Source organism: Apus apus, chromosome 5, assembly GCF_020740795.1.
Source record: "Apus apus isolate bApuApu2 chromosome 5, bApuApu2.pri.cur, whole genome shotgun sequence".
In the NCBI taxonomy this organism is placed as follows: Eukaryota; Metazoa; Chordata; class Aves; order Apodiformes; family Apodidae; genus Apus; species Apus apus.
In genome coordinates, this window is record NC_067286.1 from 47,793,288 (window position 1) to 47,821,037 (window position 27,750).

The 27,750-nt window shown below is 37.0% G+C and overlaps 1 protein-coding gene across 2 annotated transcripts in view; it reads right to left on the reverse strand.

Moving 5' to 3' along the window:
- EML5 (EMAP like 5) overlaps positions 1–27,750 on the reverse strand; it is a 110,122-nt gene that overhangs the window by 67,903 nt on the left and 14,469 nt on the right. For both annotated transcript variants that reach the window (XM_051620279.1, XM_051620278.1), the window contains exons 2-9: positions 18,486–18,645; positions 15,697–15,795; positions 15,055–15,123; positions 12,277–12,462; positions 5,263–5,398; positions 4,309–4,510; positions 3,069–3,206; positions 2,054–2,310 (exon numbers count right to left, since the gene is read on the reverse strand). In XM_051620279.1, the coding sequence (XP_051476239.1) occupies positions 2,054–2,310; positions 3,069–3,206; positions 4,309–4,510; positions 5,263–5,398; positions 12,277–12,462; positions 15,055–15,123; positions 15,697–15,795; positions 18,486–18,645 (1,247 nt within the window). The remainder of the gene's footprint in view (positions 1–2,053; positions 2,311–3,068; positions 3,207–4,308; positions 4,511–5,262; positions 5,399–12,276; positions 12,463–15,054; positions 15,124–15,696; positions 15,796–18,485; positions 18,646–27,750) is intronic.

The following is a 27,750-nucleotide window of genomic DNA, read 5'->3' on the forward strand; positions in this document are numbered from 1 at the left end:
AACTGGGCTGGGTTTTTTTTAACTCTGAGAAGTGGGAGGGGAGGGGATGGGAAGGGAGGGGAAAAGGCAACTGGGCTGGGTTTTTTTAACTCTGAGAAGTGGGAGGGGAGGGGATGGGAAGGGAGGGGAAGGGAGGTAGCAGGGAATAGCCAGAAGTAAGTTTTCAGCAAAGGGATAAGGCAAGAGAGAAGTGGACTGGAACAAACAGAGTAAAGAACAGCCTTAGAGAAAAGATAAAGCAACATGACAAATAAATCAGAAAGGAAGACTTAAAAAAAATGCCAACCCTCCACACACACTTGAGGAAAAGTTTAACTACTATACACCCCTCCCAAAAATGGAAAGAAACCCAAGTGCCCTGTTTGAAGATCCTTCAGATCTGATGAAGTAACTGCACCCTTTGACAAGGTTTACCTTGTAATCTCTTTCAATCCCTAATCCATGTAAAAGATGAGTACTAATACCGGTTATATCCATGACTAAGTCCTACAGATCTTGTTTTAGGCAACTGTAAGTTCCTCACTCTTTTATAGTAGAATTTCAAGTGTTAAAAGATTCTGGTCATTATTTTTAAATATTTAGGAGATTCCTCTAACTTCCCCTGACTTTGCTAAACTTTTTTCATAAACATGGCTTTTCCACTCCACATTCTAGGACATCAAGAAACTCCAGGCAGAAAGCTGTTTATATAACTTCCAATTGTAACTCCTCCTGTGTGTACTTGTTTGTTACAGCCTAATTCTCACTCAGTATCTTTTCTTACATATCTGCTGTCTCGTTCAGTGCACAAAATCAGACTTGTGCATAGAATTAATTAGATGCTTCATCAAAGACAGTCACAAAAAGCTCCACGGAACTATGAATAATGTACAACGCAAAGCATAAATATTGTATAATAAATGAAAGGACAATATATTAAGTGGTTATGATAATAAATATTTACTACAAATACGATGAGAGGGAAAAATATAGAATTATGTTATGTAAAAAGTGTATACAGACAAAATAAACAAATGAAACCTTTTGACAAACACTGCCCTTGACATCTTGTGCTCAGTACTACCTAAATTTGAAGCTTTAAGGTATACATAGTATGTGCAGATGTCTTCTGCAGAGGGAACTGTCTTGATGAAAACTGTTCCAAGAGTAAGGGACAGTTCAGTCAAGTTTTCAAGCCAGTGCTGTCTTGAAAATATTTACAATAAAGGTGTTGTCACAAACTTTGCATCTTTTAATATTACATAATATACTAATTTTCTTTATTGGTCCCCTGCCATAAAAGAGAAAAGACACATTTGAACTTACATTTTCAGTAGACTGCCCAGCCAAATTTCATTTTTACATTTTTTTTTCCTTTTGAAGGCTACGTGATTGAAATAGATGTACCACAGCTTCAATATTTATTTTGTTTTCAGTGAGTAATTTCTAACATTATGGCGTTTTTATATCAAGTATTCTTACTTTCTCTACAATTACCTAATCCCATTATACTTCCAAATTAATTTGGATTCTAATTGTTTCTATCGATTACAAATTAATCACCATAAAAGCTTTTTAAGCTAAATTTGACAGTTCTCCTGCAAACATAGTTCTAGAAAACCAGATGACTCTTCCAAGATGAAACATATTGATTTTTCCACACATTTTTTAAAACATACAGTGCGAGCAAATAACAATCCATTTAATATCCAAGCTCAATAAGTACAAAACTATCAAGATATTGGAAAATTGAATGCGAATGTAGTATTTTTCTTTTTCTAAAAAGGTGGGAGAAAATACTTAGTTTTGATAAATGAAATAAATTATAAGCCAGCATCTCTACCATGAAAGGAAGCATTATCAAGAAGAGTAACTATATAAGGATAGAAATGTTTAAGTAACTTTGCCATAAAATGGTGCACTTATTCAAATATAGCAAATACTTGCACGAACATAGGAAAAAAATATATACCAGTGTTCTGAACTACATCTACATTGGACTGTTTTTACAAAACCACTATATATGCTTTCTGTATTAACTAACAAATATCATAAAGGCAACTCAGAATCTTACTTGGCATCCTATAAAAAAGTCTCTTCCCATTGCCATCATTGGTCTGTAAGTATTTACTGTCCGAAGACCAATCCATATGGGTGATGAAACTTAAAGATCCAATACATTCCCCAATTTTCTTGTATCGCTGAACAACACCATATATATCCACAGAGCTGTCATTGGAACCAACAGCTAGGAAATTCCCATCTGGTGAATATTTCAGTTCATGAATAGCTTCTTTCCTGTCTTTGATATGAACAACCTCAGTCATATCTCTGTAGTATGAAAGAAAGCACGTCATAAGTATAGAAGAGCCTTATCATACTGTCAAGTTCCCAGTTTTTAAAAAGGACAAAACTGTGAAATGATGGAGTGAACTTTACTATCATATGTGCAAACACAACACTGCTATTTTTAGAGCTGGGTAGGGCTTCAAGGCCACAAAAAGAGAAAGGAATAGTGAGATAAGAAGCTGCTGCACTGAGCTGAGACAGAGCAAACAAAAGGAACTGTTCACGCTTGATCCACAAAAAAATTAATCAGGGATATCACGAGATCATTATTCACTCAGGGAAGAAAACTTCGGTGACATAAAACGCAAGTCTCATTTTCCCTTTAACACTGTGGGATCCCAGCAAAGAGGAAGCACTGTTTTGGTATGTGTGATGTGCTGACAGTAGCATTCCAACAAATGAAAATGATTCAGGAAGCAATCAAAACTTATTTCTTAGTAATTCAGTAATATTTTATAAAGCTAAAACCTAAAGTAAAACACTCCCTACAACACTGCCATTCTTTGCTAATAGATCAGTATACTTTTTCAAATGTGTAGCTATGGAACAACATGAACACATGTAGCACAAGCATTTAAAAAACCTGAGCATCCTCAAGCTGAGTAATTTAAAACAGAAATGTAAGTGATCTCCTCATGTACGGTCACTGCAGTGTCAATCTATATACAATTTATAAAAGTAATTAGATAACAGACTTGCAAGAGTTAATAATGTATCTATTTTTAATTTTTGTCACATACCTGACTCGAAGCACAGTGAAAGAGCCATCCTTCATCCCAAGAGCCAGGTGGATTCCGTCAGTACTAACGGCAGCACAGCGAATGGGTTCCTCCATATTGCACCGGGCAATCAGAGCATGATCTATTAAACTCCAAATTCTAAAATAAAGTAATAATTACAAATGTAAGAAATGGTTTGTAGCTGTGTCACAGATAGAATGAAGCATACAATTTCTGCAGAACACTGGAAGTTGTAGTGTCCTGTTTAAAAATAATTTTCCACAAGAAAATCTAAGATGGAAGTGTGAATTCTGCACGTAGCAAAGAATATCCTTACACTTATAAGAGCAAGAAAGTATCCACTGAGAAAACGCAGGGACACACTAATTTAGTTTTACTTTCCAAATATAAAAAGAATGACAATGTATGACAATACATATTTTCAGATCACTCTGAAAATACCACTATTTTGTTAATCATTTAGCCAAGACACGCTGAAGACCTATTCACTGAGCAGTCTTTAATATGTCCTTTCCTGTTAACAAGTCAATATTCATAAATGCTTACACATAACTAGGTAATACGATAGCAAGTTATTTTTTACTACCAGATACATTACAATATCTATTGTTTACACAATATATCTGGAATTCTAGAGCATTATTTCAACTACTGTTTTACTTAACCACGTTACTCAAGCTATTGCTCAAAAATGCCAGCAGTGTTAATTTCAATGAAAGAAAACAAAATAAAGAAGATAAAAGATGTTTTTCACAAAAAAAAGAAAAAAAAAGAAAAAAAAAAGGAAAAAATATGAACTTATGAAAGGGAGCAATTTACTGTGTGTTCTCAGCATATAGATTCTATTTACTATGCATACATTAAGTCTGATGAAACCCCCAAGCTAAAGATTAATTTGCAGTAAACACAGTAAGAGTAAAAATTGTGAGCTTTTATTACTTTGGTTCGTTTTCACTGGAACCTGTGAATGCCTAACTTAACTCCTGAAAAGGAATGTTTAATGCCAGGCTAAGTGAAATTTGGTCAAATTTTGTACATTTTATTTTTGTGAAATATACATTTCCACTGTATTTTATTACCGGAGAACATTCATTTCATTCACAGCTTAACTGCTTCAGAAGCACTTTGAGGCCTCATTTTAATACCTTTAAAATGTATACATTGCAACCAGGTTGCCTACAAAATGAGCTGCTTGTATAAAACTATATGCAGTTAAAGGAAAAATCAAACAAGATTTAACCTGACTGATCGATCATCACTCCCAGTCATTGCTAGTGGCTTTGTAGGATGGACAGCCAAAGCCCACAGCTCTCCTTCACAGTGCCCCTGCATTATCAGGAAAGGCTTATTACGCTCATGCACCACAATTTCAAAAATTTCACTATCTTGTGTCCCGACGAGGATATGGTCTCCTCTCCAGCAAACACTTCTTACAGACAGACCTGCAGAAGAGATGGTTTCTGAGAGATACATCCTGAGAATTGGTGAAACAAAGGTAACACAGTATGTGACAAAACATAAAAACCATAAAAAGTTGAGAAGTATCCATATATTCCCTTATTCACCCCTTTATCTATATCATATGACACACAGTGCCCTTGAAATAGTAATTTTTCAAGCTTGATATTACAAAAATTCTAACACAAAATCTGAGCCCTTTTTATTAAAGGTCTTGTATTAGAAGATCTCTGGCAAAAAAAGATAATACTGACATTTGCATCTGAAACTATGTGTTTAATGTCTTTAAATTTCAATGAAAGTAGCAGACAATATCAATTAACAATTTCTGATCAAACCATGGGCTTCAGTACTAGCTAGATGAACCTAAACTTTCTAAATGACAGAAGCATCACTTGAACATCAGTTACGTAGAAAAAAACCCAATTCTCCCCAGCTTTCTTGAGATGCTCCCCCTAAAGCATGTGGCTGACATGTTGGAGGGAAGGGATGCCATCCAGAGGGACCCTGACAGACTTGAGTCATACTATTTCATAGTAGGTTTTACAGTAATTTTGAAGGACTATATGACCTTCATCCTAGTCGGCACGATCAAATTCCTTTTCTAGCAAATAGCGCACAGTAACATACATGAAACAACCTTTTTGGGTTTTTTATGCCTTCTACAAAAGGTAAATTCTTCACTGGTAAATTTCCTACCTTATTGACATATCACAAGTGACAAACTTCTTTTTACCTTTATATCCCTGGTCTGTTTCCCTGAGATCAATCACAGTAATTGGTTTAAAATTTAAGTCCCACAGGCGAACACAGCCATCCCGGCCGCCAGTGGCAAACCCCTCTTCGCATGCATTCATGCTGAAAATTCCTGCCTGAAGAAAGAACAAGGTTATTTTTAACAATATACACGGATTATAGATACCAATACAGAAAGGGGAACTCTAGTCCATGTTGGTATTGCTAGTCTTCCTGTTGAAAGTAGGAAAAAATCTGTTAAGCTGTTGAAAATAGTATAAGCATAAGCAACTGATACAAGCATTAAATATGAATGAGTCAAAAAGAAAACAAACTCAAAACAAACAGAATTGTCATTCAGTGACAAACAGTAAGATAAGAGAACCGTTGTAATACTGTTTTCATCCTGGTGATGCTCTCTCTTATCTCTAGAAAGAGCTTAGTTTCATATCCTCTTTTGCCTTAAGGCCTGGTTTAACTCATAAACGTCAGCAGGAAGATTTCCATTGATCTCCATTAGGTTTGGTTCAGGGCCTTTGTTGCTATTACTAAGCTTTTATGCAACAGGGCAACAAACATCTGGGACTTCTGTATATGTTAGACCATGGACGATTTCTTCAAAATCTAAGTTTAGCAGCAAAATATAAGAAAAAAAGGCATATTTTACACCATTCAAAAATACATACTATAAGCTCTTATTTTAAAGGTGGAAATCAGGAAATAAAATCTAACCCATTTTCTTTAACTCACTTCATGTGTGTTTTCTTCAGGATAAGGAAGAGGCAAGGATCATACATCTTTTATTAAAATAAAGATACTGTACCTACATAGCCACTACATTCCATGCCAACATGATACATTATATGAATAGCGCACAAACTTTTTTTTTTAAGTACCTACATATCTCACTAGTCTTATTTTCAGCAGCCACTCACACATTTCAGTAAGTAAAGCTATGGAAAGGGCAACTCTGGCTCATTAGCTTAAGAGAAGTAAAAAAAAATTTTTTTTTTAAAATCTGTAATTATTGAAAATATTTAATATTCAAAAATGAAAAACAAAAAAACAAACAAACAACAAAAAAAAAAACAGGAAAGCATTAAAAACTATGGAAGGGAGAATCTGTCTATGGAACTCCTGTCTAAAAGGAAGAAGAACCAGTAACAGATACATATCTGCTCTAATATTGTCCTGAAATTTCAGTTTTGTAAAGAAGTAAATGTAAAAATCCAATAGTTTCTTTGGTTTGGAGTCTGGATTTTACAGTAACAAAGCACCTTAACCCCTAAAGCAAAAGCAATTTGCAAAGGAGAGACTGGGAGTTTTTTGGGAAAATAAAGCTCTATCTTTTCAGAACGAATTAGCACCTAGTGTTGTGGCTTGTGAGAATTCCCAGGGACTCATGATTATTCTCTCCTATCAAGGGATTTTTTTCTTCTTATACTATAACTAAGGAAACTATCAAAATGGACTGATCATACTGCAATATGGATTGTGTTTGTTGCTCTGTCATCAGGCAAGAAGGTTATTGTTCTTCAAGTTGAGAAAAAAAGAAATCTCTCAGCTTTCACAAAAAAAAAGATCATATTATTACTTGAATGTCAAATGACAAACAAAGCTGAAAGACTAGAGTGACAGAAATCAAATTTTTTTACATGTCACGTCCATTCTCAGAATTCAGACTTTGGATACAAGCCATATTTTCAGGGGTACAAGCCTAAACGTAACTGTAGTGGAATTTTAAAGTCATAAACAGATTAGGAGGCTAACACTCATTATCTCTAATATCATGAAAATCCTGTGTCTTTACGAGCCTAGAGACTTTTGAAAATACAACCCAAACTGTGTTTATTTGTCTGTGTGTCTATCTGTTTTACTGCAATAACCTTTTCGTGCCACTGAGCAAATAAAAGACTTGAGGAATTTGGGGTCATTTTGTACCATATAATGAACTCTGCCCAAGTTCTGGCATATCTTTTGAAGTTCTTTTTGGAAAGCAACCTTGATACTAGAATTATTCTCTTTTCTTTAATAAATTCCTTCTGAAATCCATTATTTAATTAGTCATTATTTAAAAAAGAATCAGACATTTGGTGATGTGGGAAGCTGGCTGAATGCTCTGGAGATAAAATCAAGTGGATCCAGAATTAAGCTGTTTTCTATTTCACAGAATATCCTTATCTTGAAAAGGACATACTGGTTGTCAAGGAGATTTGGCAGATGTGCCTGCTCAATCTCTTGAAATGCAATAGGACATTCTCATTTCAGCCTGTGTGCCACTGGAATAGAATAATTATATGAAAACTAGGGAAAATATTTCGTATTAATGGGGACTGTAAGTACCTTGTGGAAGCTGAGCTTAACTACTCTTCATTTAACTGCTAGGACCCCACTTAATAAGGAAAAGACAGATTCTTTACTCTGGTAGCTTGGCCAGTCATAATTCTTCCATTAAATCTTTCTTTTTAGAAACTGTCAAGATTGTTAATGCAAATTAACTTTGGAACTTCATTCTTCTCTTAAACCTTCAGCCTGAAATGGTCATTAACATAATTTGATTCTTGATGGTCAATAGCTTTCTAGCAGTAACGAGAGACAAACTATTGCATTGGATTTATTTGATCCAATCGAATAATCTGAGCAACAAAGCTTGATTGTGCTTCTGAATTTAAAAAAAAAAAAAAAAGAAGAAAAAAAAAGGATAGCTGAAAGCTGGAGAAGTACAAAAAGAGCTTGACAAAGTCAGTCTCCACTGCAGGAGTATTTTGTCACTGCGTATATCCAAGATGCTTCTAATAGTGAAGTAGTTTCAGGTTTTCCATTGCTCATTGATCTATCTTGCTTCCAACAAGCAAAAATCAGGTGTTTATTTATCTAAATGCAATTGTTTATATCGACTTCACCCTGATAACTCCGACTGTGCAATTCCTAAAACACATTACTGCAGTTAGCTATAATTAGGATGAGACATGAAGGATCCTATGGAAACTTCAGAAGCAACTGACTACTACTGAGCAATATGGAGAACAGAGACACGGCACCAGTTCAGTAAGAACTCCAGTGCCTATTTTTAATCCTAGATTCAATTCAGGATATTGATGCTAACATGTAAACCAACACATAAACTGGACATTTACTCTAAGTTATTGTCTCTCATAACTATATACTGCATAGCAAGGAAATGGACTGCAAACATTTAAGGTTGGTGTCAGTAAGTTTACAGTGGAGAGCCATTACTTTGATATCTGATCATCCTATCTAACAAATCACCCATAAAACAGCTTTAAAATGGGCATGATACTATTAAAAACACTAAATGGTTACCTATAGGACTCTCACTGGCTGAAGCAAGTGGACAGTTACCTTTCAAATCCATGACTAGTCTAAGCAGTAGTAGAAAAATACTGCATTACTTCATGTGTTGGTACATGGTATCAGCTTAAAACCATTCATTTAAGTTCATTATATTGTTTCCATCTATATTTAATTAGTATTCAGCCAACTGACATAGGCGTGTAGGAGTTTCAACAGAGTGCCTGTTATTTAACCTCATGCCTGTTATTTAACCTCAGTTTCTGACATCAATCCACACAAGTTTAATGTGTACCTCTGAAAGACTATCTCAAAATAAATAATTTAGCTGCTGAGAAAGCATCTTATGTACATTTACTATGCAAGCAAATGGCATAGCATACAAGAATCTTCAAAACATACAGTGTTATTAAATAACCATACTATTTTGTTTTAATATTTAAGTAACATATTGTGTGTATACATATATATATATCTTAATAGTCATGGACTGCCTTGAATTTGGAATACATAAGATGATTAAATAAATAAAAGAATCTAAGGTCTGTTCTTTGCAATGCTATAAAAATGAGATATCTAATAAAATATTCTTTTTATTCAAGGTATATACTAACTTTCCAGAATCAGATTCACTACCTACAAATAAACTCCTGAAGTACTACCAGTGTGAATAAACTTACAAATACTTTCATGTTGCTCTGTTTTCTTTCTCCCTTTTAAAATTTCATTATTATGTGGAAAAGATCAGCAGAACTAGAATTTCAGTTTCCCATTGCCATCCAGTGTTTCCTGCACATAAACTGTGCCCTTGCTTACTCTTAACCCCTGCTCATTTCCTTTTTTTTTCTACTTTTCATTCCTACTTTTACATTAAGTGAATTCTCCAATCTTCTTCCAATTCTCCAGTCGTTCCAACCGATTTGATTTCAACTTTTTTGTTTCTACTCAAACTCAGAAAGGAATCTACCAGAACCTCTTAATTCCTTCTCTGCCTACAGTTCCTAGTATTTCTGTGACAAAAGACAGATAATTTGGCTTATTATGAAGTTCTGAAGTTGTGTCTTATTTTGCTTTCTAGCATTAGTTACCTGCTTCCTTCCTTGCTTATACTGGTACAATATGGTTTATTTTTACATCAAATTACTCTTAAAATAAAAATGACTTTTCAGCTAAGCTAACTGTAACAAAGACAGCCAACCTTTGAAAAGATCCCATTTTATATATTAATGCAGACCACTGTCAGCTGGATGGACTATAACCTCTCACATCATTAATGTGCTTTAGAAAATGCTTTCCTGCATCCTAGATACCTTCTGTTTATGCTGCGAGAAAGGAATGTGTGGTACCTTATGCAAAAAATGAGACATATTTCCTCAAATAAATTTTCAGTTTAATTCAAGCCTGTTGAGCAGTAATGATGTGGGATGATAAACAGGCACACAGGGATAACAATTCCAACACTAGCATACTGAACAGAAATCCTCCACTATGTGCACCCTATGCTTTTAACAATGTGTGCACATCACAAATGGTATCATTCACACTTGCTTTTTTTTTTTTCCTTTTTTTTCTTTTTTTTTTTTTTTTAAGAATGGACAAGAAGGACATGGTAAGTACAAAGTAACTGTAAAATACCATGGTAATAGTTTAGTAAGGCTGAAGAAGCACTCTTATTTCAAGCCTCTACATTTTGTCCTTACAATAGTCTGACAATATTAACTTTTAAGGTAATATTACATTGAAAAACAAGGTTTCATTTTGTTGGAATGTAAGTATCCAGAAGATATTTTATTGGTTTCTTTTTCCCATGAAATTGGTGAGATTTGTAGTGACTCTAATCTGTGAAAATGAATTCCAGAGTCATGGACTAGTACCCTTATTTAATTTTCAATACTGCAAAGTACAATTCCATTGAGCCTAAAGGACAGAGACAAAAATAGAAGGCTAGATGAGACCTACTCCAAGGTCACTTGAGCTCCATCCACTGACGCTACCAAAGATAAGGAGCAAAGCACTTCAGATTTAATCTTGTGGTCAACAAAGAACTGACACAGCACACAAGGTAATGGAGCAACAAGTTCTCATCATCCTGTGTTTACCAGTTGGGTAATTTCACACTGAAACAGCTGAAAAACACTACATTATTCTGACAAATTGACTCTAGCAATTCTAAATACTTCAAGTAACAAATATGTAATTATACAGAACAAGTGTCTCCCACAGCACCGGACAGGATGGGAGTTAAAACAAATGCATTCTTAGAAGAAAAACTAATTATATGCAGTTGATTTTTACTTAGAATTTCAAAGCTATAATATAGGAACTCATACGCCTGTATTTTCACATTATTTTAAATTACTAATACGGGAACTTCAAATGTTATCTAGAAAGTATAATGCTTCCTGAAATGAAAATCAACCTTCAACCAGCAAATAATATCGCTTCATGAAGCTACTTAGCAGTTTCATGCCTTGTAGGTTAAAACAACCAGAAACTGATGGTTTTGTTTTTAAAGTGATACTTGGACACATAAGAAGTTGAATCTTGTATTATATTACCATGTGAAGACTTACTACCACAACTGGAAACGAGGACTCTCAGTTTGGCATGTGCAAATTAGATTGCAAACCAGTGTTTTTTTGCTGCCTACTTTAATCACAAAACCATATGCTTTGAAAGAATATGGAAAACACTATGAAAATTTATGTAGCAAAAAAATAAAAACTTCATAGTCAACATTAAACATTTTGATTAAAAGTAAAATAAAATCTTACCAAGCAGTTTAAAAAAAATTTATTAAACTTTCAGTGATATATATTTGCTTTTCAAAGCTGTATACTGTTCCAAAGAGCTGAATGAATGCAGTAAAAGGCAGCAACACAGGACAATGAGGAGTGATTGAGTCAAGTTAGAATGCCTAAACATGTGTCTACAAACAAGTTGAGTGTTTGGGGCTATGTTAAATTTTTTTGAAGCAATGGACTCTCAGAGCTATCAGACGACCAGCAAGTAGGACTCAACTTAGGGCATGATAGAATAGCTGATGTTGGGGAAAACTCTGGAGAACAACTCATCCAAATCCCTGCCCAAAGCAAGCTGAGGTAACAGCAGGCTGCAAGGGCTGTGTGCAGCCATGTTGCAAGCATCTCCAAACAGACTGAGATGTGGATGGAGACTCCACAGCACCTCTGCAGAGCTGGTTGTTTGGGTCTTTTTTCAACATCAATGCCAAAATATAGGCATCCAGGCCTTCTGAGATGCTTCTGGATTAATCAGACATCCACATAAGAAAGTCAGGTAACGCAAATCCATATTCTTTGGGGGAGACAGCTATATAATCAACTCCAGTATATAAAATGTCACTATAAATATCCACACATGGGTAATTGAACAGAGTAATATATGTCTACTTAAAGGTAAACTTAAATGCATTCCAGGCCTATTGATTACTAAGCCCCCCATCAATCATAATGGAAGCCAGTATATAGACACCTAAATGTATTTCTTGATCTAGCACTCACTTTCTATCATAACAGCAATCTCAAACAACAGAAAGAGAAAGGGGAAAAGTTGCAAATTAGACATACTGAGTCTCTATAATTGAAATTTTTTAGAGACACAGATCAAGTGATCTTGCTCTGCCCTTTCCAGCTCTCCAGAAATCTATTCACCATTTTGTATTAATTTAAAGAGATATACTTACAGCATGTGCTCCCTGTATTGTCCGTACAAGGTTGATTCCTTTCCATACATATATATCTCCATTAAGTGCACCAGAATATGTCACTTCATCCCTTGCACAGGCTAGGCACAATATAGTTTGGAGATCACCAGTTTTGCCAAAGACACCACGTTTTGGTGTTAATGAATTACCACACAAACTCCAGAACTGCAACATAAAGTGATTTAGAAAGATGAATAATTCATGAATATCCTATAATTCAACACATACATCTGAAAGAGAAGTATCTTACCTCCAAAAGACATCATTCATAACCTTTTCCCTGGTTTACTTCTCCAGCTGATTAACAGCTTTTTATTTTACAGCAGATTAGTTGAGGAGTTTCAAGGTATCAGTATTAAACCGAACTGAAGTTCTTCTAAATTCTAATTTTTGAGTCAGTTGTACTTTCAGTCATTTTTGAAAAGTACTTCACAATAGAATTATCTGATCCTTCTTCAATGTAAGACTTCAACTTTGCAAATGCTGCATTGTATTTTATGTTACCTTAGGCATTTAAAAATTCAATCTAAGCATGAAAATTTCTGATAAGGCTGCCATTTGCTCCGCTCAAACACAGCCGGCTTTATTCTAGTCTTTTCACTTCTCACCAGAAGCACTGATCATACAAAGACATACCTAAGGCAGACATTTATGAGAACTTTCTAATAAACAGCATTATTTTATATTTACATTCTATTAACTTCATACAATGTTGTATTAGATTACAGCGATCACATGAGAATGAACTTCCTTCTAGGTGATCCAACATGCAGGAATGACGGCTAAACTAAAGACATGTAAAGTATCTTGTCAGAGCACAATACTTGCTAACCAAATCTCCAGCTACACTGCAGTTTCCGAGATCTCTGCAGACAAGCAGCACTTGCATATTCCTTTCAAATACTCCTGCCCAAACAAGTAAATGTGGACAGAAAAGTCAGCAAAGTGCTGGGGTAATCCAGTGCAAAATGTGAAAACATTTATTTCATCACTGCTGACAGGTTACCAGCATGTTCCCTGTATACATTTTTCTTAATCTGTATTTTCACAGCAAGTCTCTATTACCAATAATCTAGTCAAATTTCTGAGTAGAGACTTCAATTAATACAGGATAATTTAAGTAGCTACAATGGACAGTTACTGTAATTAAGAATTAACCATATACCAATTAGACAAATCCCTCTAACTTAACCAGTTTTTCTTTAACCATAGTACATAGGTTATAGTTGATGCTGTTACTTGAAAAGTAACTGCACAATCACTGCACAAATCAAATACCTAGCTCCAATATAGAAGCAGGTAGCATATCTAAGAAAACTAATTCTTCAATATCAGTTCACTTGGAATTACCTAAATTACTTGATCAAGTAGTATTACAATTTGAATGAAATATCAACTGAGAAAAAAGTACAATAGTATTACAAACATGAAAGTAATTATAGATGTCTCAAAGAACAAGAGAAGGGATCCCTTAAGAAAAATACACATGAACAAAAATCTCTTGCCTGATCCAAATGCCTATCAATCTCTAGGATTCAAATTTTTACTTCACATTTTCTAAAAGGAAACTTCAATTATTTTTAAAATGCTATTGTTACTTTAAAAAGCTTTGTAGAGCTTTAAAAGATGCTCAAATAAGCTTCTGCTTAACTAAATATATAGGTTTTGACATCATAAAGCCACCATAAATATACTAAATCACTTCTGGAAAACATTAGCTCACTATTGGTATAACAGTCTTTTTAGATCTTTAAGTAGAAAAAAAAGATCATTATTAATCTAGCTCATGGAAATCTGTAAATGGCATGCTAAACACTATACTAAAGCAAAGACGTGCAATCTAGCCAACACATTGAACTGTTTTTCCAGTAAACCATCAGTAGATATTAATCTAAGTTAATTATATAAATAGCAACACATTTTTCCCACCGTAGGAACCTACAGACAAAAGCAATACAGAACTTTCAAGCTGCCATCTACTGCTGTTATGTGGTAACACAGAAGAAAGGGCATAGGAGAAGGCAGTGACTTTAGGAAAAATTATTTGATGGAAGTCAAGCATTGATAATCCTACTGACAGAGCTAAACCTGAAAAAGAAGCTCTTTCTGCACAATAGTTGGTACATGGATCAAACATCCTTTTTCTGCTGAAAAAAGACATGAACTATCCCAATTATGAATCCTGTAACAGGTACAGAGTGTTAAAAATTACAAAGGTAGGAATAACAGCACGGAAGTGAAGAGAATTAAAAGAAAGGTTAAGCACTTTCCTTTCTCTTTCCACTGTATCCCATACTGCCTCAAACTGTAAGAAATGGTTTTTCAACTCATTTCACCTCTGCAGTGTAACAATTCATTCACTGTTCAGGAATCAGAAACTTGAGTACCTGGACTCACCTTAAATGTTGGCATCCTGTCTGACATTACCAGGAATTTCAAACAGCATATTTTAGACAACCTAAATTTTAAACTATACTACATTCATTACAGATGATGATACTGACAACTGTTTCACTCTTTCTGCATTCTTTCTGTGAGGGCATGAACTCTTTGACCAGAGATGGTCTTGTATCTTGTAAAAAGTCTGGTGTAATTAGGTGTAATCCATTCTTTCAAGTCCTGAGAAGCAATACTATTCTTACAGAGGACCTTTCATATTACCATTATATATTTCTTTTAGAATCAATATTTATATTTTTTATAAAGTATAAGCTACTGTAGCTTAAGTATTTTATGAATTAACATTTATTTCATTACCTTGATGTGTTTCACACCACAGCTGACAAGCTTGTTTGGCTGGTACAAATCCCAAGAAATATCAAATATCTGCATAAAAAAAAAAAAGGATGTCAGCAGAGATAGCCTTTCTAGCATGGAACAGTTAAAAAAGTAGAAACTTACAGCAAATTAACTAATAGTCTGAAATGCTTTAAATTAAACTATTGGAATAACTTCTTAATCTCTCATTCAATACTGAAATTGTAATGTATAGCTCTTATTAGTTCTGTTTGTGTTTTGTTGCTGTTGTTTTCCACTAGAGTAATTATAACACATGATAAAACAACATAAAGATTCATTTACAGACTGGAAAAAATTAAGATATTATTTGAATTTTTATTTCCCATATCGGGATTAGGATCTAGGAAATGTATTAATTTTATGCTTACTGTCTCAACAAACCATACACAAATAAATTATGAGCTATGCATTTTATTTTATAAATAAATGTATGCATCTTAAATATCTTCACACATCTTAATAATACACATCAAAGATTCATGCAAATTCAACTTCTAAAACATACTAATTTTTTTTTCAGAGATTGCTCTCATGTGTATACACAGACATTGTTTAACACACTAAAATTACACCGACACTCACACCTTTAGTAATACTTACTCTGTCTGTATGACCAGGAGCCATTGATAACAATTTTCCTCTCCTCCAGTCCCACACACAAACTGTGTTTTTTGAGTCCAAACCAACTGAGACCAAACGCTAAAAAACAAATATAAATAAAAACAACTGAATATATTAATGCAAGCTAGAGGCACCATTTTGAATTATAACAAATCCATAACATACTTGAGTTAGAAGCAATAACTACATTTTTATAAAGAAGAAAACTAAAGATACAACATCTTATATAAGCCAAGGCTTCCATAAAAGTGTCTCAGAAAGTAGTAAGATCTACTCACATAACAACATATATCTGATTTATAATGTTTAATAGATGTATACAGCACACATGGCAAGCAGCAGTCAGGAGACATTTGCAAAAAAAGAATAATCTCACTGAAGTTAATGAAATTACATTTTTACCTTTAATGATATATAACTTTCAGAATTTAAGTACTTGTTTTACAAGTTCAGGAGATATAAAGAAAAAAATATTTTCTTCATGGAAACAAAACAAAGAATTACAAATAGTTAAAAGCTTGAAGAGTCTGTTCCATCTTTGAATGAACAGTTTCAAGTCCAGCTATACTTCCAATCAGTATAATTCCAGTCCTACTGAAGAATGAGAGGCATAAATGCAGACTGGTTTTACAATTACTGCATACCCATCACAAAAAATTCAGGAGATTTCTTTCCAGACATAAGCCAATACACTGACCTCTCATAAAAGGAGATTAAATTATGTTCTTGGTTCTCTTAAGAACGAGAAAATCTTGTTACTAACCAGCATACCCCCACAGTGGAGTAGACCTCAGAGAAGAGCAAAAATACCAATGAACTCAGGGAAGAATGTACCATAGAGCAAGCTGAACTTTACTCAACACTAGGGAGACTAGAAGGTGACCTTGGTTCTAGTCACTACAGCTGCACTGGTGAATCATCAGGTTCCCCAAGACAATTAACAAAAGATAATAAATAAAGAATAGATATCATCTTCCAGAGCTAGCAAGATTGGTTGGAGGTAGGGAGGCAAGTGTTTATATGGAACAACATGAAATATAAAAATTATAAAAACAACTAATAAACTTTGAAGAGAGCAGTGGCCTTGACCTCACTTCTATCCATGTATTCCTTTCCGGTGACTGGAGATGCCAGGCTCATGCAGTGATAATTTAGAGAACAGTAATACGAATATTCTTCTATTGATTCATCTGTATATTGAAATTGCTTGTGTTGTGATTTCAGTCTATTGCTGTATCACTCTACTAAAAATCCCATCTAACACCAAGTATATCAGATAAGTATGTTTGGTATCAAACATTAAATCCTCTAAAAGAAACTGCTCAGGGACTCTGACAAATTTGGATTTTAAAGGATAGACAGGATGTAAAGAAACATGTTCTGCAGATCTTTCTGAACTGGATCTGTGTTTTTTATTGTATTTCCATACTGAGAAAATTCTGGGGATGCAAATCTTGAAAAACCTGCATCCAGCTTTCCTTTGAGACCACAAAATTCTAACAAATGCCACGAAAAAGGTGATCATATGGAAACGCTGAGAAAAGCAGACAGTCTAAATTCTGATCATTAATGGTTTCAAACATAAAAATCAGTACTGGATAGTCCTAGAAGAAATCACAGATCTAGATTCAAATCTCTCCAATACACACAAAGGGTGTATAATTAAAAAAAGAGTCAGGGGACTTCAATTCTAATGAGATACATTTTGACTTTAAATTATTAAAGCCGTTCAAGTAAGGAAGTTACAATAATTTACACAGATAGGTACAACACATGAAAAGATACTACTGTCAAGTAGAAATGATGCTCTAGAAGGACCTGTCTCTAGAAGATGACCCTCTAAACAATAAGAAACCTAAATGATAAAATCTGTAGCTCATTCCAACAAACTCAAAACCTCCCTGCAGCAATTACAGCATGTTTTAACAGACACAGCTTAGGGCTAGGCTTTCCTCTATTTGTGTAGAGGTCTATTCGATACTGTCTTAATAAGGACAGCAGCTGGTATCGACAATACATCCAGTAGTAAGCAGTAACAGATATTGACCTTTTTAGGAAGCCAAAGGAACTAAGAATATAGCTAAATCTGAGTATCACACTGCAAAGCCAAATGGGAGGGGAAGAAGGGCTGAGTAAGACCAGGAGAGGACAACTGCAGAAAGGCCTTTCATGGATAATACCTCTTCAGCTGCTACCTATCAAGAAAGCCTCTTTACTTGTAAGTGTCTGGTAAAATTGTCTCCTTTATAAGTAGTAGCTCCGAGAACCAACGTACTATTCAGAGAATGTTTTAAAGTAAAAAAATTATAATCCAATAAAACCTTTTTCTTGCCTCTTAGATCCAGGATACATGTGTCTGAACAAACAAAATGTGTAGAGTCACCAATGTATGCAAAAAGCATGACAGAAAAGGGGATACAGCCTGAAGATATTCAGAGTCCAAGATGAGTAAGACAATGGAATTGCTATCACTATGTGCAGAAGACATGACCCTGCACAGGGAAGGTCCACCATGTCCAACCATTTGGTGTAACCCTGAACTGTGACCCACAGACCACAAGAATCTCTCTATTCTTTTGAAGCTACACTTTTCTTGTCAAATGTGAATATTTTCAGTCATTATTGAGGCAAATTTTTTCCCCTAATTTGGCTGTAAGCAGAGAAAGCCTAGAGTTAATACACTTCCTTAAAAACAGAAAAAGCTACATAACAGGATTTCTGACAGAAAAACAATGTACGTGTTTGAAAAAAGAATATTAATTACATACCTGACCATCTAAATCAAAAGCCAAGCAAGCTATACCATGTGTGTGAACATCCTTCAGAACAGATACAGTCTGCACAGTGTACGAGTCCCACACACAGATGTATGGCTCTTTTCCGACTTGACCTGTTGCCACCAACACACGTTCAGGATGCAAAGCAAGGCTGCCAAGGAAAAGAAAATACAAAATATTTTTGCATGAAACTCATACGTTCACCTAGTTGGTTGCATTAATATTTTTCCTTTAAAATCATTTTACAATATTTTCCCATTGATAGTAGATATTAACAAGTCTTTTTGTATCACAGATACCACAACAGCTGTTAAGTTCCCTTAATACATTACATGGCATCACCTCTCTTGAATTTGAACCTTCAGACTTTCTCCAATTAAACTAACATTAATCCTCTGCATCAAAAAACAGAGTTTATTAAATGAGGTCAGATTTTCACGCACTTAAAAAATGCCTGTTTTCCCTTTCTTTCTATTTCTTTACATTTAAAACCCCACAGGACAGACAACAAAGGTTAGTGTTTAGCTATCTACACATCTATAATTAATGGACATAATGCATTCCTGTAAGTACTTCATTCCACATACTTTTTGATATCCTTTACATGTGAGGACTGAATAGCCTTCTGAAGCTATCTCTCTGCTGGTCGTACACCAAGTCAAAGCATGACCAGCTTAGGATAGATGCTATGTCACCAGACTTCAGATGACTAAATCAAAGTGAGATGAAAATAATTTTAAATATCTTAATCTTAATATAGAATTATTGTGAACAGTTGATTTAAAACAATTAAAAACTTTCCACATTTCTACCATTGCAGAGAATTTTCTCATAGGTCGTATTTCAGAGGCTTTCAAAGTCCACTGACAATTGTCACAACTGTTTTGTCAAATCTGGCACCAAGCTAGAAAGCATGCTAGTCAGTAAGACAGTTTTTTTTGTTTGTTTTGTTTATGTAACAAGCTGCAAGGGAAGACATGAGGTCTGAAGATTCGTTTTTGGTAATACAGAAAAGGAAGTAAGAATATATTCTAATATCAATACAAACCACTTGGTGACATTCTATACAGACCATGTACAGGAGTCCAAAATGACATGAGAAGTATCACATGTGAGCCAGGAGAATTTTGAAAGTTGGCTATTTAACTAGGTTGGAAAATTTCCTCTTCCAACTAATCATAATGATCTCGAGAGACTGGTGGACAGAACCGCTTACAATATATAATAAATATATTTTATCTTCTCAATATCAGTTGAAAAGGAGAAAGGTCAAGCACTCTGCAATGGTAAGACAATCTTACACCTGAACACAGATTATGATGAAGTTCAAAGGGTGGAGACAAGGGGAGTCTATAAACAGAGAAGAAATAGAGAGGATAAAGCTAATCAGGAAATTACCAGAAAAAAAAATCTAACTCAAAATATGGATACATTTTCTACATACAAAAAGAGCAAGAGAAAACCATGTCAGAAGTTGTTTAATATTTCAGGAAGCCATACTACACTATGTAGAAAAAAACACTTTTTTTCTGTTTAAATATATCATCCCAGTTGGTTGATACTGCTTGACAAATTCCACATGGGCAACTCTGTGAGGAACCTTTAACTTCAAAGTTACTACAAAAGATAAAAAGTCTCTGGACCTTTTGACTTTTCTATGGGAATTCCTCTTCTTTGCCACTACATATTAATCTCAGCACTGGGACTAAGCAACCACCATTTCCCCACTTTGCTTCTCATCAATTCCAGAGTTGTTTCTCTGCTTCTTCCCTTCTGCAACTTCATAATCAAAAAAACATGCAGAGAGGAGCTGGCAGGCAAAACTTAACCACATTTTACTTCAGTTCTGCCACCTAATCCTGACCAACACCTGCACATCTCCCAGCGTCCACACAGGCAGATGGTACATGCATGGGGAAAAAGGAAGAGCATCTGGAGGGGGAGAAAATGCGGCATTTGAATCATCTAATTTTCACAGTGACACCACAGAGAGGGAAAGGTAAGACCACAGGGACAGTAAAGAAATTCGAGAAAGGAAGTTAAAAGAACAAGGGGAAAAAAAACCAAAACACCAACTAAGAGAAAAAGTAAAAACACATCAGTCTTATGACTGATTCACGACCTCTTCAATCTGTACTTAGCTTTGCTACTAATGCCTTGCACAGTTTCAGGCAAGTGAAAACCAACCCACAACTACAACTCTGAAAAATGCTCAGGCACCACTCTGGACACACACACATATGCAAAAGCACCTCCCACGCCAAACCTTACAAAACACTTTTCAGCAGCCAAAAATTAGCTTAGTATGTTTTTAAATAAAGACCAGAAGTGACAAATGCAATGCATCAGAATGGAAGGGACAATGGTAACAGCACTAAGGGCCAAGAAAACATTGTCCTTATCCCAAATGTGCCAAGTAATTTCACTTGAGTTGTACTGAGTGAATATAGGGAATGTTTCCTCTCTAATTAATAAATGGTAAATGGTAAATAATAGCTAATAGCAATATTAACATTATCGCAATGTCTATCAGAACAGATGGGAAAGGGAAGCATAGAAAGAGTTATGGGACTGCTATTTCTATTAGCAACACTAACAAAAGGAACTGCTACACTTATTTACGTTTTCATAGGAAACATGAATGATAAGATTCTTTTCCTTAATATTCCTGTCTTGGCTATTATTACACCCATGGGGCACCATGCAGAATTCCAGGTCTGAAATTTTTGAGTCCTTGATCACAGCTCAAGGATCAGACTCCATCCTTTTTAAGCAATATGGAGACCCTTTTCAATTCTTTCATTGGACTATGAGAGATTATCAATCCTTACAGGCATAGCAATCAATACAAAAATACAGTATCTTGGCCTAACCTCTAGAGTAAAAGCATCACTACAACTCACATATTCAGGCATTTTCATTATTAAAACAGCCTGAGCAATGCATTGAAAATGGCTTCTTACTGTAGAAAGAAAAAATATAAAGAGAATGGGTGCTCAGAAATGGATAACTATGTTTGCTATACAGAGACTACATTGACTCATGGGCACAATGCAGTCAACAGGATCAAACAATGAGCATGAGTTGCCTCTGGATATCCCAGGTAAGAACTTCAAGACCTTCAATACCTACAAAGGTATTAACAGCACACAACTATTGGGATGGTATTTGAACAGTTGCTTATTATCCATCTAGTCAGAGGCAGAAAGGACAGGCAGTAAAGCATAAGTGTGGCTCAGCTCTTCAGACAGCTTCAAATTCTTCTGGTGTCTGCTCTGTGGACTTAAATCCACTGTCCCAGCCATACAGATTTTCTTGCATTTTTTTCTCCTAGGGAGGAGAAGGAGATGTGGAATGACAAGCTCTGCACTCAGAAGAGAACTTTCGTTCTTTTTCCTGCCCTGGAACTGAAAGCTGGGATGACCTATCCAGGCTAGACTGCTGAAGCTGTGTGTGCCATATATCTAGCCCACACAGACTGCAAACCTGTGTCCGATTTCTTCCCTCTTCCTTGAAGGATGACTAAGCTGATGAATGAGATACCACTGCTTGTCCAAAAAAGGAAAGAAATATTCCTAACAAGTTTTTCAGGTCTTCTTGCTTGCTGTTGTGGTTCCTTGTATCTCCTGACTGGCTTGCCATTAATGTCGTTGTTTGGGCCCAACACAGCAATAAAAGAAACAGCCCCACAGCCGCTCACTCAACTCCCCACACACACACACTCTGGGATGAGGAGGACAAAGCTCATGGGTCAAGACAAAGGACAAGGAGGGTTCTTCACCGATTAAGGTCCCAGGCAAAACAGACTCAGCTTGGGGAAAAATAACAATTTAATTTCACACTAATCAAACACACACATAGGACACTGACAACACACAGAGCAGGGCTTGCATATGTTACCCCACCCCTCCCTTCTTCCTGGGCCCAAATCCCTTTGTTCCCGGTTTCTCTCCCTCCTTCCCCCCAGCGGCACAGGGGGACAGGGGATGGGGTTTAGAGTCAGTTCACAGGCTGGTGGTTCCTGCTGCTCCTTTCTCCTCAGGAAGAAGGATTCCTTACAGTCCTTCCCTCCTTCCCCACGGAGTCCCTCCCATGGGAGAGAGTCCTCCACGAACTTCTCCTTCATGAGTCCTTCCCACGAGGTCCGGAGCTGCTCCAGCCTGGGCTTCCCACAGAGTCTCGGGTGCTTTGGGAACAAACTCCCCTGGCACCGGGGTCTTCCACAGCTGTGCAACCAGAGTCCACAGGCAGCAAATCCTCTGGCCACAAAATCCAAGTCCACCGGCCAAGTTCACCCCTCCTGGTGCCTTCAGGGAATGTTCCACCATGTTCCTGCATGAGTGCAGGGGGACAGCTGCAATCTTGCCATGGGCTGCAGGGAAACTTCTGCTTGGGCACCTTCTTCCTCACCAACCACCAGCACTGCTCTCCTTCTCCAGCACCGTTCTCCTCCTCCAGCACAGCTCTTCTCCCCCAAGTTCCTCTCTGCTCAGGTGTTGACTCTTTCGTATGTTAATTGCTGAGGCCCATCTATTGTCTCTCTGATGGCTCTTTGGCTGGGTTTTGGAGCAGGAGGAGCTTCTCAGCTTCTTATCGGAGCCTGTCCTGTGGCCCTTCCCCTGATACCAAAAAAACCCACCAAACCAAACCAGAACAGTTGCCTCTGGCCTTTCTTATCTAGGCTTTTCAAGAACAGATGTTAGAACTAACACAGTGTTTCTGAAGAGGTAGATGCAAAGAAAAAAGTCCAAAAGGCAAACGTGACCATGAAACAAAGGAGGAATTAGGCTAACAAACTGCTAAGTCAAATTTATTTTGAAATTAGCTATAAAATTTGACACTTCTCAGAATAATTCAGAAGTAGAAAATCAAAAAAATCTGCCTGTCAATATTCCAACAGAACCAAATAGCTGGATGTGTAGAGAACTGAGATTTTCACTGATACCTCTGCCTGACAGGTCTTTTCCCAGAGAGATATTCAAAGCAGGCTGAAATACCAGTTTACAGTTTCAAAAGTACACTGAAAAGGTGTATGTTTCTCAATTTACTGTACTCAAGCTCCTCTTTTATACTACATATATGTCTTTCTCCCTTTTAGAATACCATGTAAGCATTCCCATAATTATGACCACATCCCTGCACTGTACAATACTTGTGTTTGATTAATGATACTAATAGCAGCCTATGAAAAAAAAAGTGTAAAAAACTGTTCATACTGTGTCTGTTAGGGATGAGACCAGAGATATGGACATGACTCTCCAATTTCTGTGAGGTTTGTAGAGGCAGGTGATCCTGAAGGAGATTAATCTATATTAAACTACTTTATTAGAAAAGAAATTAGGTTTTTCCATCTTTACTTGGTTTATGCTGAGCATTAACAGGCATTGATTAATACAGACAAGCTGCAGACAAGGATATGGTATTAAAGACGATGTTTCCTTAGCAACAATATTGGATGGAAATCCAAGAATATATTCATGTGACTACTCCTGAGCTTCACAAAACTAGGGCAACAGCAAAAATACACAAAAGAATACTGCAGTAAACTAACAGCATCTCAGATATCCATTAATTAAGAGTTAAATTTAGGTATGAAGTTGTTCCTATGAGTAAATACAAAACCATATTTTCACTGTATGTTTACAGACATTTTATATCTAGTTGTGGATACTTTCTTATTTGCTGCCATTTATCCATATTTCTAGAGAAAGAATGACAGGAAAAACTACAAATCATTTATGTTGTACAATATAAGTTGCTAGAGCAGGAATAGCTTTAGTAAGTAAACATCTCTCATCAAGTAAGTTTAAATAGATCAAGTCAGAGCACACTTCCTTCCCATAGACAAAACAAAGCAGTACTCATCATAGAGCAACACCACTGGGTCTTCCATATGGTTATTGTCATAGCAACAATAATGTCAAATACAGCTTTTTGAAGACTCCTTCAATTGTAAAAGCATCCAACTTCAAAATAAGAGGACCCAAACTGAAGACAGGGAGGGTGAACTAAAACTGAATTGATTATTCCCAGTTGGAGTTTATCTGATTGCTGTTCCATATTCTCCCCTCTTGGATCTCAATGTTTATAAATTAACAAGAAAGATTTATAAGCAACCTCAAGAATTCTAGAAATTGCTCTGGGCTCTTATCTGTTGCAAACTTCAGGAGAAGGAGGGGGAGGGGAACAGAGAAAAAAAACACAGAAGAGCAAGATCTGTGGAAAGAAGAGGTACTGCAATCAGCTATCAGTAACTTTAGAGGGAGGCAGTCCAGCTCTTCAGCTCTTTTGAGTCACTATATTTGATAACTCAAAAGAGATCCTTTAACTAATCAGCACACACTATTAAATGATTTGGTGAGGATCTATCAGTTACGAAGTTAGAAACCAGCTCTTCACTCCTAAATACAAGTGGTGAAAAGTATACAAACCTACAAGAAAACAAAATACATAGATTTAAAAACTAAGACAAACTAAAATAAAAGTGGAAATACTGATTTCCCATTCAAACCAGTTTGCAAGCTCATAAACTACTTAATTAGCTTAAGTAAAGATTATGCTCTACCACTTATTTATGTGGATACTGAGACAAGTATGGCTAAAAACATCAGAACAGATTAATATAAGGAAGGTAAGAGATGGGCATGGCTGAGTTGAGACCTGCTTGCCAAACTAAAGGCAAGAAGGAAATGCACAGGCAGTGGAAGCAGGGACAGGTATCCTGGAAACAGCACAGGGACACTGCCCGGTTGTGCAGGGATAGGATCAGGAAAGCCAAGGCACAGATGGAGCTGAACCCTGGCACGATATACAGAGAGTAGTAAGAGCTTCTACAGGTATGTCACCCAGAAAAGAAATGTCAAAGACAGCATTCCCACCCCAATGAGCAAGACTGGCAAATTGGTAGCAATGGATGAGAAGGCTGAGGTACTCAGTAACTTTTTTGCCTCGGTCTTCGCTGGCAACCTCTCTTCCCACATCTCTCAAGTGGATGGACCACAGGGCAGGGATTCAGTGAGTCCTTCCCACTGTAAGAGAAGATCCGGTTCATGACAACCTGAGGAACCTGAATATATTTAAGTCTATCGGAGCTGATGAGATGCATCCCAGACACCTGAGGGAACTGGCAGATGTAGTTTCCAATCCACTCTCCATGATATTTGAAAAGTCATAGCAGTCAGGTGACGTCCCTGGCGACTGGAAAAAGTGAAACATTAAGTCCTTTTTAAAAAGGCTAGAAAGGAGGACCCTGGGAACAACCAACCTGTCAGCCTCACCTCTGTGCCTGGGAAGATCATGGAATAGACCCTCCTAGCAGCTATGCTAAGATAAATGGAGAACAGGGATGTGATTTAAGACAGCCAGTATGGCTTCACCAAGGGCAGGTTCTGCCTGGGTAACCAGGTGGCCCTCTATGGTGGAGTGACTGCATCAGTGGACAAGGGGAGAGCTATGGATCCTATCTGGACTTCTGTAAGGCGTTTGACATGGTCTCCCACAAGGCTAATATCACCCCTATCTATAAGAAGGGTCCAAAGGAGGACCCAGGTAATTACAGACCCATTAGCCTCATTTCAGTCCCTGGGAAAGTTATGGAGCAAATCTTCCAAGGGACTGTCACAACTCAATTGAAGCATGTGATGGGGAAAAGCCATCATGGATTTATCACAGGCAAATCATGCTTGACAACCCTGATCACCTTCTATGACAAAGTACCCCACAGGGTGAGCGGTGAACATTGTCTATCTGGACTTCTCCAAGGCTTTTGATACGGTCCCCCACAGCCTCCTCCTGGAGAAACTGACTTGTTATGGCCTTGACAAGTGGTCTGTGTGGAGGGTGGGGAACTGGCTGACAGACCATACCCAGATGATGATGGTAAATAGATCCTCCTCAAACTGGCAGCCAGTCACAAGTGGGGTCCCCCAGGGATCGATATTGGGCCCAGTGGTGTTTAACATCTTCATAAATGACCTCAATGTTGGGATCAAGAGCACCCTGATGAAGTTTGCTGATGACACCAAGATGAGTGGAGAGGCTGACATTCCAGCAGGGAGAGCCACCCTCCAGCATGATCTAGGCAGACTGAAGGAGTGGGCTAACAAGAACCTTATGAAGTTCCACAGCGAGAAGTGCAAGGTCTTGCACCTGGGAACTCATAATCCAGGAGTACAGTTCAAACTGGGATCCACCTGGCCAGAAAGCAACCTTGTGGAAAGGGACCTGGGGGTCTTGGTGGATAACAGGCTCAATATGAGTGAGCAGTGTGCTGCAGCGGCAAAGAAAGCCAACAGGATGCTGGCCTGCATCAACAAGGGCTTCACCAACAGAGATAAAGAAGCCATCATCTCCCTCTACTTGGCACTTGTCAGACCACACTTGGAGTACTGCATTCAGTTTTGGTCCCTGCTCTGCAAAAAGGATACGGACAGGCTGGAGAGGGTCCAGAGAAGGGCCACAAGGGCCATCAGAGGACTGGAGAACCTGCCATATGAGGAGAGGCTGAGAAAACTGGGTTTGTTCAGCCTTGAGAAGAGAAGGCTTAGGAGGCCTTATTACAATCTTCCAGTACTTAAAGGGTAGCTACTAAGAAGATGGAGACTCCCTATTTACAAGGAGTCACATGGAAAAGAGGGTATTAGGCATAAGTTGCTTTTGGGGAGATTCCGATTAGACACAAGAGGTACATTTTTCACCATGAGGACAGTCAAACATTGGAACAGTCTTCCAAGGGAAGTGGTAGATTCTCCCACATTGGACAGTTTCAGTTCTCAGCTTAACAGGGTGCTGAGCCATCTCATATAAACTATAGTAGTACCTAGAAAGATTGGATCAGATGATCCTTGAGGTCCCTTCCAACCTGGCATTCTATGACTCTATCGTAGTGTGATCAAGTACACCATTAGCAAGTTTGCAGATGATACTAAGCTGAGTGGTGCAGTTGATATGCCTGAGGGATGGCACATCATCCAGGGGTACCTGGGCAAGCTCAAGAAGTGGAACGGACCACATGAACTTTGTGAAACTCGACAAGGTCAAGGGCAAGGTGCTTCACTTAGGTAGGGGTAATCCTAGGCTGGAGGATGAAGGGATTGAGAGCAACCCTGTGGAAAAGGATTGCAAGTACTGGTAGATGGAAAGCTGGACATAAGCTGACCATGTGGTTGGCTCGTAACGGCAACCATATCCTGGGCTGCATCAAAAGCAGCATGACCAGGAGGTGATTCTCCCCTTCTACTCAACTCTGGTAAGGCCC